Raw genomic sequence first — 13,353 nt, 5'->3', positions numbered from 1 at the left:
CAGAAAATGCTGTGCACATGTGGTTTTTATAATGAGATATACAGCTTGTACCCGGAGCCAAGAACATTTCACATGCTAAACCTTTCCAAAAGCAAAACAGCACAACTCCCAGGGTAGTTTGGTAGGAAACGCCCATGGAGGGAAAGCCAGAAATATTTGGGAACGGAGCCTGGGATCTGGAATCCAGGTTTTTCTCTAATGACCTTTGCTCCTGTCATTCTGTCTCCCATAGGAGCATGTGCCCACCTGGCTTCAGAACACTCACGTCTACAGCTGGCCCAAGAATAAAAAAAACATCCTGCTGCGGCTGCTGAGAGAGGAAGAGTATGTGGCTCCTCCACGGGGGCCTCTGCCCACCCTTCAGGTGGTTCCCTTGTGACACTGTTCATCCCCAGATCACTGAGGCTAGGCCATGTTTGGGGCCCTGTTCTGACAGCATTCTAGCTGAGGCTGGTCGGTAGCACTCCTGGCTGGTGTTTTCTCTGTTCCTCCCCGAGAGGCCTTCTGGCCCCCAGGAAACCTGTTGTGCAGAGTTCTTCCCCGGAGACCTCCACATACCCTGGCTTTGAAGTAGAGTCTGCGGCTGCTCTGCATTCTCTGCTTTTAAAAAACCCATTGCAGGTGCCAGCGTCCCACATGTTCCTCCTGACAGTTTGATGTGTCCATTCTGGGCCGCTCAGTGCTTAGCAAGTAGATAATGCAAGGGATGTGGCAGCAAATGGAAATGACTACAAACACTCTCCTATCACTTCAGGCTACTTTTATGAGTTAGCCAGATGCTTGTGTATCCTCAGACCAAACTGATTCATGTACAAATAATAAAATGTTTACTCTTTTGTAAGATTATGTTTTACTTATCTCAAAGGAGATAGATACATATAATTTATAATGATATGGTTGCTTCCAGGGACATCAACAAAACTGCTTAGATATAATATTAGATAAATATAACAGACCACTCTGTATTAAAGGATTAAAGCCAGCTAGTTAAACAACCCTTTTTAACCATAATCATGGAAGGTTTATTCTTGCAATAAAGATTTTTAGGCTGGGCGCAGTGGCTCACACCTGTAATCCCAGCACTTTCGGAAGCTGAGGCAGGCAGATCATTTGAGGTCAGGAGTTTGAGACCAGCCTGGCCACCATGTTGAAACCCCATCTCTGCTAAAAATACAAAAAAGTTAGCTGGGCATGATGGTGTGCACCTGTAATCCCAGCTACTTGGGAGGCTGAGGCAGGAGAATAGCTTGAACCTGGGAGGCAGAGGTTGCAGTGAGCCGAGATCATGCCACTGCACTCTAGCTTGGGAGACACAGCGAGACTCCGTCTCAAACAAACAAACAAACAAACAAAAACACCCATTTTTAACAAAACAACTTTATATAGCATATAACCATGATTCTAAATAGTATGATTACGGTTCTCAGGATCTGACTACATAGGTAAAAATATTTGCATATGTATATGAAGTGACAGGGAATGTAGGCTAGAATTACAATCTGTGTTCTAATTTTGGTTCTACCACCAATTAGCTGTGTGACCTTTAGCAAGTCCTTTCACTTTTCTTAGATTCCAGGGACTCATTTATAAAATGACATGGACAAAAGCATCTCTAATCACTCTAAAAGATTTGAAGTCTAAATTCTAAATATTCTTTTGAGGAGTGACTGAGTTTTCATTTTCATAATTATGTCTTTCAGAGGATAAATTTACATTTTCTTAACAGAGACATTTTCTTCTTTTTTTTTTTTTTTTTTGAGACAGTCTCACTCTGTAGTCCAAGCTGGAGTGCAGTGGTGCAATCTCGGCTCACTGCAACCTGCACCTCCTGGGTTCAAGTGATTCTTCTGCCTCAACCTTCCGAGTAGCTGGGCCTACAGGCGCCTGCCACCATGCCCGGCTAAGTTTTGTATTTTTAGTAGAGACGGGGTTTCATATTGGCCAGACTGGTCTCAAACTCCTGACCTTGTGATCCGCCCGCCTCAGCCTCCCAAAGTGCTGGGATTACAGGTGTGAGCCACCATGCCCAGCCAACATATTCCTCTTTTAAAAAATATCTTCTCACACCTGTAATCCCAGGACTTTGGGAGGCCGAGGCAGGTGGATCACAAGGTCAGGAGATCAAGACCATCCTAGCTAACATGGTGAAACCCCGTCTCTACTAAAAATACAAAAAAATTAGCCAGGCGAGGTGGCAGGCGCCTGTAGTCCCAGCTACTGGAGAGGCTGAGGCAGGAGAATGGTGTGAACCCGGGAGGCCGAGCTTGCAGTGAGCCAAGATCGTGCCGCTGCACTCCAGCCTGGGCGATAGAGTGAGACTCTGTCTCTAAATCAATCAATCAATCAATCAATCAATCTTCAACAGTACCCTCGGGTTGATAATTTTGGATATCTATCTGTATCTATATATCTTGTTTATCTGGTATCCAGAAAAAGAACACATACACCTATCCATATATAAAATATGTATACATGTATCAAATCTACATAAACTGTAAAGGTGGGATGGCTTTAATTATGGCCCAAGCTACTAAGCCAGTGAAGACTTTTTGGGGCTGAAAGCTGCTGCTTCCCCTTCTTTATCAACTAGCCTCTTAAACAAGGCTCACTTGTGCTGCAAGACAGTCCACCTTTTCTTTTTCTTTTTTTTTGAGACAGGGTCTCACTCTTTCCCAGGTTGCAGTGCAGTGACACAGTCTCAGCTCACTGAAGCTTTGACCTTGCCGGGCTCAGGTGATCTTCCTACTTCAGCCTCCCAAGTAGCTGGGACTATAGGTGTGCACCAACATGCTTGGTTAAGTTTTGTATTTTTTGTAGAGACAGGGTTTTACCATGTTGTCCAGGCTAGTCTCGAACTCCTGGGCTCAAGTGATTCACCTGTCTCGGCCTCCCAAAGTGCTGGGATTACAGACGGGAGCCGCCACGCCCAGCCCAGTCCAACTCTTATATGTCAGCACAGGGAAAGGACAAATACTTGTCAACTCTAAATAAGAAACATTGCTAATGCATTGCAAAGGACAATAGTTCCATTTACTTTATAATTTAGATGTCTGCTGGGCGAGACGAATGTCTTTGTTCTTTAAAAAATAGGAAAAGAGAAGAAAAACTAGCATAACATAAGTACTCATTTGTAAGACTTTATGACATGTAACATAAGTTCCGTAGTTTTGAGACCGGGTAGAACTGACTTTCTTATTTGGATAACCTGGAAAACATCCCAAACACAAATTTCAAGTCTTCTTTCTCTTTTTTCATTATCTTTTGTAGTCTGAGATGACACCATCATTAAGGATTCGACACACATTTGTAAATAAAATGACATCAGCAATTACTCTGAAATGTTTCTAGTTTGCAACGATTTAGTAATGTGATGTTATTAACCCTTCCTCCCTTCAGAGACCTGTCCTAAGCTCTGAGCCACTCATTCCTTCCACTCTTCCTACCCCAGGAGGTTGATGAACAGTGGTCCCTGGTGTTCCACAAAGAGTCATTAAAGTGTTACAGCTGGTAGCACCGGTAGCAAAAAACAAACCAAACAAAAAGTACACACAGACACACACACACACACATACACACACACACGCACTTGGCCAGGTGACGAAAGCTTGGCCCCTGAAATTTCTATGAGATCCAATGACCACCAACATCAAAGCACTTTTTTTTTTTTTTTTTGAGATGGAGTCTCACTGTGTCACCCAGGCTGGAGTGCAGTGGCACAATCACAGCTCACTGCAACCTCCGCCTCCCGGGTTCAAGTGATTCTCCTGCCTCAGCCTCTCGAGTAGCTGGGACTACAGGCGCCCACCACCACGCCCAGCTAATTTTTCTGTATTTTTAGTAGAGCTGGGGTTTCACCGTGTTAGCCAGGATGGTCTCCATCTCTGAGCTTGTGATCCGCCCGCCTCGACCTCCCAAAGTGCTGGGATTACAGGCGTGAGCCACCGCGCCCGGCCCATCAAAGGAATTGTAACAACTATTTGAGAGCACTGACAGTAAGATTAACACTTGGTTGATTTAGATGTTATGCTGATCCTCAGGCATTCATCTTTAGATACTTTTTGGGGTGGAAGTGGGGTAGGGCTGACTTAGTAAAAATAACCTCTTAGCCCCAGGCTTTATTCAGACCTACACTGATAGGAGGGGTGGGTTTGTGGAATGAAAGGTTAGGTTCTTATTTAATATTTAATGACTAATTTAGAATTTTAAATGTAATTTTTAATTTTAGTGACTGGTTTCAAATCTATTTTGACTTCTAGATTGTTCAAAGAGGTCTCAGTACATGGCTACAATCATAGCTATGAATAGCTATTAGACTAGCTATTTCTCAGCTCAGTGCTCAGAAAAATTATTGCTATTGATACCGTTTTCTTTGTTTCCTGGTAAATAAATCACCTCTTTAAAGACAGAATTTTTCTCGGAGTCATCTCAGCAAGGGATGCAAGTTCTCCATTTTGAACATTCCACCCTAGTTTCGTGATGTTTTGCCAAGAGCATTTTTCTTTATCCCAGCTGCTTCGTCAACTACCTCATCCACTTTGGCAAACACCCCATTGTCACCACCACCTTTGCCAAGTGGATTGCGAAGTCCTATGATCATGGGAAATGATCCAGAAAGAGTCTCTGAAAACACAGGATCTTTCTGTTTCTTCTTAATGAACCAGGAAGAATCAGTGAGACCCACCTCCTAGTGGCAAATGAAAAGAGAAGGAAGGTTACACTGTGGGAAAATACCACAGAGAAGAAATGCCTCTCATCCCAGAGAATTATGCACTATTTTTCAAGATGAATAGTTCTACTTTAGCCTACTAACCAAATAAACAACAACAACCAAAGGGGGAAAAAAAGGAAGAAAGCACAAAAATCAATTAAATTATCAGATCATTTATTTCTGTTATGGAACTTTCAGTCTAGAAAGAGACGCTAGAAATCATATACCCCTGCAGCTTTGTTTTATACACAAGGAAAGCAGGGCTCAGAGCAGCTGTGGCTTGCCTAAGTTCATCCTAGGACTAGAACCCGGATGTTCTGATTTCTAGACTGCAGACATTTATTTGATGAATCTAGAAAGCTTTCTGGTTTTTCACAGTAGATGTGTTCAACAAATGACCTGCCTCCTGAGGAGATACTTCCCTCTCCAAGGGAAGAAGTACCTCCTTTCTCTAGTGACTGGAGGATTAAATGATCATGTTGCAACTTGTTCTGTTGGAAATTCTTCGGGGAATTAATTATTGCTGTGATTATATGAAGTATGACTTTTCTTGAAGTGGCTTGGCATATTTATCTTATACTGGTATTATATGAAACGGAGGCACAATATAAAAGGTCTTGACACATGCCTGATGCTTACAGGCAAAGTCTGCTATTGGTCAGATCAACTTCTTTATTTAGAGACATGGTCTTGCTCTGCCATGCAGGCTGGAGTGCAGTGGCATGATCATGGCTTACTGAAGCTTCAACCTCCTGGGCTCAAGTGATCCCCCCGCCTCAGCCTCTTGAGTGGGCAGGTTGCCTGAGGTCAGAGGTTCGAGACCAGTGAAACCCTGTCTCTACTGAAAATATGAAAAAAATTAGCTGGGTATGGTGGCACATGCCTGTAATCCCAGCTACCTGGGAGGCTGAGGCAGGGGAATTGCTTGAACCAGGGAGGTGGAGGTTGCAGTGAGCAGAGATCATGCTACTGCACTCCAGCCTGGGCAATAGAGCAAGACTTCGTCTCAAGAAAAAAAAAAAAATCATTTTGTAGAGACGGGGTCTCATTGTATTGCCTAGGCTTGTCTTGACCCCCTAGCTCAAACAATCCTCCCACCTTGGTCTCCCAAAGTGCTAGGATTATAGGTGTGAGCCACCTCATCTGGCCCAGATCAGTTTCTTTTACTTGTATCTGGCCAATCTCCAAAACAAAACATCAACAATGAAAAAGGTTTCTAAATACTGTGATATTCATCTTCCTGTCACCTTTCTTTTTTTTTTTTTTAAGACAGTCTCACTCTGTCACCCAGGCTGGAGTACAATAGTGCGGCGATCTCAACTTCCTGCAGCCTCTGCCTCCCAGGTTTAAACGATTCTCCTGCCTCAGCCTCCCTAGTAGCTGGGACTACAGGCACCCACCACAAGCCCAGCTAAGTTTCGTACTTTTAGTATAGACTGCATTTCACCATGCTGGCCAGGCTAGTCTCGGAATCCTAACTCCTGACCTCAAGTGATCTGCCTGCCTCAGCCTCCCAAAGTGCTGGGATTACAGGTATGAGCCACCACGTCCAGCCCTTCCTATCACAATTCTGATTCCACAAAAATGGCAGTTCTTGGAATAATACTTAGCTGTTTGGAACATCTGCATTACCTTTCGGATATAGACATGAGAAATGTATGGTCATGCTGGCTCGCCTTTGCGGGGAGGCTGCACGAGGCACTGCAGCACACAAAGGAGCCTCGCTCAGTCAACACAGCTGGCATGCTGGGAGGTCTTGTGCCCAGGCAGGATAGCATGTTCCTAACTGCATATGACTTCTTCCATTTTCTATTGGAAAATGCTTTAGGACAGGATCACTTTCGAATAGGGTACTTGGTGGCAGGTGGGTGGTTTTTGCAGACCCTGGCAGTCATGTGTTGCCAACTCACTGTGCATTTGCTCCCAAATTCTTAGCCTCAAGCAAGCAGGTGGGATCTGTCAGAGGGACACTCAGTTTACTTTAGTTTTCTACTTAACTTTTCAAGGAACATACGAGCATGGGTCCAGGTTATAGGTATTGGGTGATTAGGAAGTGATATTTGAGGCTTTGCTAAACAAAGAAAGTCTTGGACCAAAGTGTACCTGAGCAGAGGTGACCATGTTCTGGGCCTGCCTGCTTTTTTTCTAGAAACTCTCTTATGGAAGGAGTAACTGCAGCCCCCAGATCTCCCAGGGCTTGTAAATGAAAACCATAAGGGCACACATTTCTTGTCCCTTGCCTGACCTCCCTTTGCTCCCTTCACCAGGAAGGCGCTGATGGAAATCGGCAGCTGGGGAGAAAGGGGAGAGGGAGGGAGCTAGCGCGAGAGAACTCATGCCTGATGGATCCCATTAGGCTTAGTGTGCAAAGCAAGTTGAGATGAAGTAGCTGCTCTGGTATGTATCCAAAACTGCTGTTCTATTTTTAGTCTCTCCCGCGTGCTTCTTAGCCTCGCATTGTATGCGCCTGGGCACCTGGATCGGCAGCAAAACATGGAACTGAGCCACTCATTTGTAAAAGTGGAAGGCAGGAGGCCATTGATGCAGGGCTTGTTTATTGCTGACAGGGAAGAGGGACCTGGAATGTTAATGAGGATGGCTCTCTGAAGCATGCCTTCATGCTTAGCAAGGAGTTCAAAGGAGAAGGCAGACTCAGTCCTGTGCCGAACAAATGCAAACCGTTGATAGAGGGAAGGAGAAATCAATTATGCTGTCGCAGGCTTCCATGTCATTGTGTTGGAGTTGTTAGAAAAGGTAGGACAAGGACCAGATCCCAAAAGGAAACAAAGCCACATGGCCTTGAAGTATAACGAGTTTGCCATGGCAACTGATGGAAATGAGCCTCCCGGCACCGAGCAGGTGTGTTATCTTACAGAATAAACATACTTCCCTCACTCCCTGGTTTTTATAATAAAACCTGTGTTTGGATTACTTTCCCCTCCTCTTTGTTACCCAGAGAAGTTGGCTGTTGCTCAATTAGCCCAAGGCTCCGGTAAGGGAAATGTAATCAGTGTTATCAAAAGGGCTGCTTTTGAAAAGGCTGGTGCTAGACTTGGCTGCCAGCCTCATCGCCGAGCAGCAGCTGGGCCGCAGGTACCTGCCTGGGCTTTACCACCTTCCAGGCGATGCCCTCCACTGCAAGTCACTTGTTCTTGCCTTCATTGAGGCATCACAGTGAGGCCGGCTCTCACACTGCGCAGTGGTCAAAAGCCGCATTCTTCTCAGGAGAGGAGAAACAGGTTTACGTGAGGCTGGGACCAGACCAATTTTCAGCATCTTGTATTGTCTGGGCTATGGGCCAAGGGTTCCTTGAGTTCAGGGATTAACTGATTCTATCTTCCAATCTGTTGTTATCTACAAGGTTCGGTTACTCAGAAACTTGAAGAGAGCTGCTACTTTCCTGAGCTTTAAATTCCTCTCAAATGGGTTCTGGGGTGGTAGAGACTCATGTCTGAAATGTACACAAAATGGGGAGATTTTATAAAATCCTCTCGAGTTAAAAAAGTTTACTTTTAATTTTTACAAGGCCAAAATAACAAAAATAAAGTCCAATAGCTATATTTTCATTGCTCTCATTTATAATTAAAAAGTCCACTTTAGCTTCAAATTGATTTTAAAAATAAGATGTCCGTTCTCCATGGGCTCCTAGAACACAGATGGTTTCCAAACAAGGCTGTGGTAAAACCAATGACCTGCGGAGAAATTCTCCAGCCAGGGCCAGCCAGCTGAGGGCCACACGTCAAGCCGCGGCCTGTGCTCGGCAGCACTAAGAGCCCTCCTCTGCTTCTGCCTGTGTTCCTACTTCCCTCCAACCAGATGCCCGGCACCACCCCCCTTATCCCTTCCATCGAGCCCTAGCCTCCTGATGAGGCCTCGGCTGCCCCTTCACACATCACCTTACCTTTGACCCTAAGAAGAAAAAGAATGTCTGCCTGAAGAACTAATTCCACCTACGGTGTCAGTGGTGAAAAGCGTTTCATGGGATAATCTTCCAAGCCACAATAGTATCCCAAGGCTTAGGCACTAAGCCTCCCCACTCTTATTCCTAACACAACCATCAGACCCTCACCCAGATCACACTTGCTCTTACTTTATATACATGGTTCTAACAAGTGCACTTTTCTGTTTTTCTAACGCTTGGTAGGTTAGAAGTTGCCAGTTTAGCAGGACAATAGGGAAGAAGGGTTAGAGGACCAGCATCTTGATGGAAATGACAGCTGACATTTTGACAAAGTGGTTTTGTCATGAAAATACTAATATTTTGAAGCACCCTGAAAAGCACTAGTAAATATTCAGCTTTTAAAAAAATCACGAAGTAATGTTTGTAAAAGCAACCTTACATCTAATTTTCACCCAGGTCAAATCAAAACAGCCACATTAAAATGTCCAGCTTCACTGGTTCAGATCATATACTATAGCAATAAACACCCCTCAGAAGTCACTGATAACATCACAGCTTTCACAGCAAGTGACTGGTTTTAAAAACAATGTCTTTAATCATCTGGAAAAGGTTACATCATGTTTTCTCTATTTTTTTAAAGAAGGTCATTGTTCATCTCATTTACAAGGTTTCCTTAAGGTGAAGCCATTTGCTCATTCCATTCCTGGATGATACCCCTAATCCAAGCCAGGGCTTGGCTCAGCCTGCCCTACACAGGCCTTGTCAGGCCCTCAGTTCAAAGGAGAAGCTTAAGACTGAGGTCCTCTAGGCACCAAGTAAGGGGAGTATTTAGGGCATTTCATATTGGATCTAATAGGTGGCTGCTGAGTTCACTTCTGATGCTGTAAGGTGAGCTTAACAGGGGCATTCCAAAGTGGGTGGGCAGGTTCTTTCCATATTCAGGTTTTTAAAATTCAAGACTCTAAACTGGTACCATATACTTCGGGTACCAGCATATTGTTATTATTTCAAAAGACACATGAGGCAGAAGTCCCTGACACCACAGTGTGAGCATGGGAGGTCTGGTTCCATCATGCCTAATAAAACTGTCATTCAAAAGCTAATCCCAGAAAGGCCGCAAGGTGAGAGTTCAGCAGCACCCACAGCAACTAACACATAGCAACCAGACTCCAACTACTCATTAAATGCCTACTGTGTGCAAGGAAATATGCTTGGCACAAAGATGAGTGATACACGCTCTTGCTCTCTAATTGCTTAAAATCTAGCTGGGGTGATAGAACATCAACATGTGAAAAGGCCATTAACAACCCAAGGCAGCATACAGTAAATGATAAGGAAGTGGGTCAGCTGGTCCCTTTTCTCTGACCCTCACTGAGCTCACATTGATGCAGCTTCAAGGTCAGATCTTTAAAGAAGCAGGGACTGCTGAATTTTCCTAATAAACAAACCTGCGCACTTCCTCCTTCCCACACATACCCTTTAGATTATAATATTCAAAATCTCCATAAATCACCATGTAAATGCAATCAGAGATTAAGAGACAGAAGGTAAAAATTTGGAAAAGTATGTAAAAGCACCACAGAACGTGCATATTAAACCAACAGATGATAACGCAGCCCACAGGGCACACATCACATCTTTCTAAAGAGCAGCCTAGAACCATTTCTCAAGAACGGCCAGACAACACTGCAGCAAGTGGAGTGGTAAGGATGTGTGTTTTACATTGCAGACCGCACATCTGGAAAGGCAGATGTGGTCAGTGTTAGAACCAGCTGGGAGACAGCAAATGGATTTCTCTACTCTGCTAAGTAGGGTGTGGGAAATGTGTGAAGTTGAGTCCATCAGTTAAATACACAAATAACTGAGTAAGAAATCAGAAAATGATAATTTGCTGGAATGGGCAAAGAAACGCTATGAATGAATATTGGCATTGTCCAAGTTCCCCAGACAAAATCTGTGGCAGGAAACACTGCTAGTCTGTGAGGTGTTTTCACGTTTCTCACTCACGCAGTGTAGCTACGGAACCAAAGGTGGGCTTGAACCTCAGTTTACTTATTACAAGTTGGGTGACCTTACGCAAATTACTTCTCAGAATTTCAGCCAATGAAATGGGGACGACAGAACTGACTCCCATGGAGATAGTTAGAATAAGTTAAGATGAAGAATAGAAAACTTCTAGAATAGTGTCTGGCATCTAGTAAATACTCGGTAAATGTTCCTTTCTTTCGTGCTCTTTCCTTCTTGTTTTCTATCCCACAGTTAATGATCATGGGGACTTTGACTATTACCTTATTTCCAAAAAGTTAAATAGCAAATCCTAACAACAACAACAACAACAACAAAACTTTCATTTTAAAAAGAAAGCCTAGGAGAGGTCAACAATATCAGTGTTAAGCTTAAAACTTCCATTCAGGTTTCAGGGGAGCGCATCAGCATGGTTTATTTTCTTAATAAGGCCTGGGAGAGGCCACAGCTGACTCACAGAACATTCAGTGCACTTGGAGATGTCTTGCCTCTAACATCGTGCTAAGGAGCAAAGCTCCTAGCAGCACTGGCTAGAATAATTAAAGGTATAACATCAAAATCTGCCAATGATGTTTGATTTTAAAGGAAACTTACTTAAGAGATTCGCAATGGGGCTTCAAAAATAGGATAATGGATTTGAAAGTATTTTAAAAAGTAACTTGACAGTATTGTGTTCATATTATACTTATGATTAAAAAGGAAGATTTGAATTCAGGTGGAACACTGCTATCCTCTCCTCTGGTTCTGCTTTTCCAAGAAATGCGGTATCACTGTCATCTCCAACACAGCCCGCTCTGTGAGCTAGCCAAGAAGGAAAAGCCAAGAGGGTTGGCTGAGCCAATACTGAGACTGAAAGAGAGCCACCATATTGATTAGTGTGTCTCACATCTCTCTTTCTTTAAAGGAAAAAAGTTCTCTTGAAACCCCTCCCCATGTTGACTTAAATTATTTTCATTATATGGTTCCTTAAATATGTACAAATATGTAATTAGGTATAATTGTTTTATGCTTGTAGCTAACTAAAAACTATACAAACACAAAAGGAAACCGTTCTAGAGATCTGTTGAACAACTATGTGAATATACTTAACACTACTGAACTATATACTTAAATTATCTTAATAATTTACCATCTTAATGGTAAATTTTGTTATATGTCTTTTTACCAAAATTTGAAAAACCACAAGAACAGATCAAATTTATAGATTAACAGATCATCAGTTAAATTCAAATAAAAAAACATTAATTCAGTGTGAAAGTGGTAACATTTGCTGAAACTAAATAACTAATATTGGGTTTAATTATGATTTATACATACAATTATAAAAATATAATATGATGCTTTTATAGATTTTATTTCAATTGTTTACTTATATATTTGACATATTTATCAAGCATGATAGTTATTTGACTCATAATCATTATCATTATAATTTTTTCCCTCCTACAAGGTTATTCATTGGAAACCATCAGTTCATTGTTTTAATTGGCCCACTTAATTTAAAAATGACATTCTCCAAAATATAATATTGATAAATAATTTTGTTTTATTTTATTTTAATTAATTAATTTTTTTTTTTGAGATGGAGTTTTGCTCTTTTTGCCTAGGTTGGAGTGCAATGGTGGGGTCTAGGCTCACTGCAACCTCCGCCTCCAGGCTTTAAGCAGTTCTCCTCCCTCAGCCTCCCAAGTAGCTGGGATTACAGGCACCCGCTACCATGCCTAGCTAATTTTAGTAGAGACAGGGTTTTTAGTAGAGACAGGGTTTCACCATGTTGGCCAGGCCGTTCTCGAACTCCTGACCTCAGATGATCCGCCTGCCTCAGCCTCCCAGAGTGCTGGGATTACAGGCATGAGCCACTGCGCCTGGCCTGATCAATAATTTTAAAAGAACTTTTAACAAAAGTTCTTCATGGAGGATATTTGTAAGTTGGTGTGTCACATAAACACAGAATCAAACCCAATATCCTGCTTATAATCTGAATAAAGTGACTGCTTTGCCTGGCTTCTTTTGAGTTCAGCCTGTGCTACCATGAGCCCTGTAATATTTCAATTTTCTCACTATGCTTCTCTGTTTGAACTACTGTAAAACTTTATTGGTGCTGGGTACCATGACTCACTTGGCCTTCACTTTACATGAATGCATCATTTGTGTACTAAATCAGCCCTGTTCTTTTCTCATTAGTCTATGACAGATTAGCATGTTTTTTTTTTATTTTTTTTATTTTTTTTTGAGACGGAGTCTCGCTGTGTCGCCCAGGCTGCAGTGCAGTGCGCGATCTCGGCTCACCGCAAGCTCCACCTCTGGGGTTCACGCCATTCTCCTGCCTCAGCCTCCGAGTAGCTGGGACTACAGGCGCCCGCCACCTCACCCGGCTAGTTTTTTTGTATTTTTAGTAGAGACGGGGTTTCACCATGTTAGCCAGGATGGTCTCGATCTCCTGACCTCGTGATCCACCCGCCTCGGCCTCCCAAAGTGCTGGGATTACAGGCTTGAGCCACCGCGCCCGGCCTAGCATGTTTATTTTTATAATGGAAAGTCAAAATCAATTTATTAAATAAATTAAGAGACTAAACTCAGTTGCATCTTATCACTGAAAAAGAACAGTTTTAACTTTAAAACTGGTAAAGTAACTCAATGATTCTCTTTAAACAAAAAGCAAGATAGTTACTGTTATTTTGATGACAGGACATGCCAACGTAATGACTACTGGACACAT

General features: G+C 42.9%; 2 protein-coding genes across 9 annotated transcripts in view; one reads left to right on the top strand and one right to left on the bottom strand.

Annotated features, from left to right (window-relative positions):
• The window catches only part of LOC105492086 (TRAF3 interacting protein 2), a 48,341-nt gene extending 46,983 nt beyond the window's left edge, over positions 1-1,358 (top strand). For all 4 annotated transcript variants that reach the window (XM_011758970.3, XM_011758971.3, XM_011758973.2 and 1 more), the window contains one exon: positions 233-1,358. In XM_011758970.3, coding sequence (XP_011757272.2) covers positions 233-379 — 147 coding nt within the window. In that variant the 3' untranslated portion in view covers positions 380-1,358. The remainder of the gene's footprint in view (positions 1-232) is intronic.
• Positions 1-13,353, bottom strand: part of LOC105492085 (spidroin-1-like) — a 115,554-nt gene that overhangs the window by 42,845 nt on the left and 59,356 nt on the right. The gene's annotated exons all lie outside the window — the stretch shown is intronic.

The sequence above is a fragment of the Macaca nemestrina genome, chromosome 5 (assembly GCF_043159975.1).
Source record: "Macaca nemestrina isolate mMacNem1 chromosome 5, mMacNem.hap1, whole genome shotgun sequence".
In the NCBI taxonomy this organism is placed as follows: domain Eukaryota; kingdom Metazoa; phylum Chordata; class Mammalia; order Primates; family Cercopithecidae; genus Macaca; species Macaca nemestrina.
Note: the sequence above shows the minus strand (reverse complement) of the source record. Positions and strands in the feature narration are given on the sequence as shown.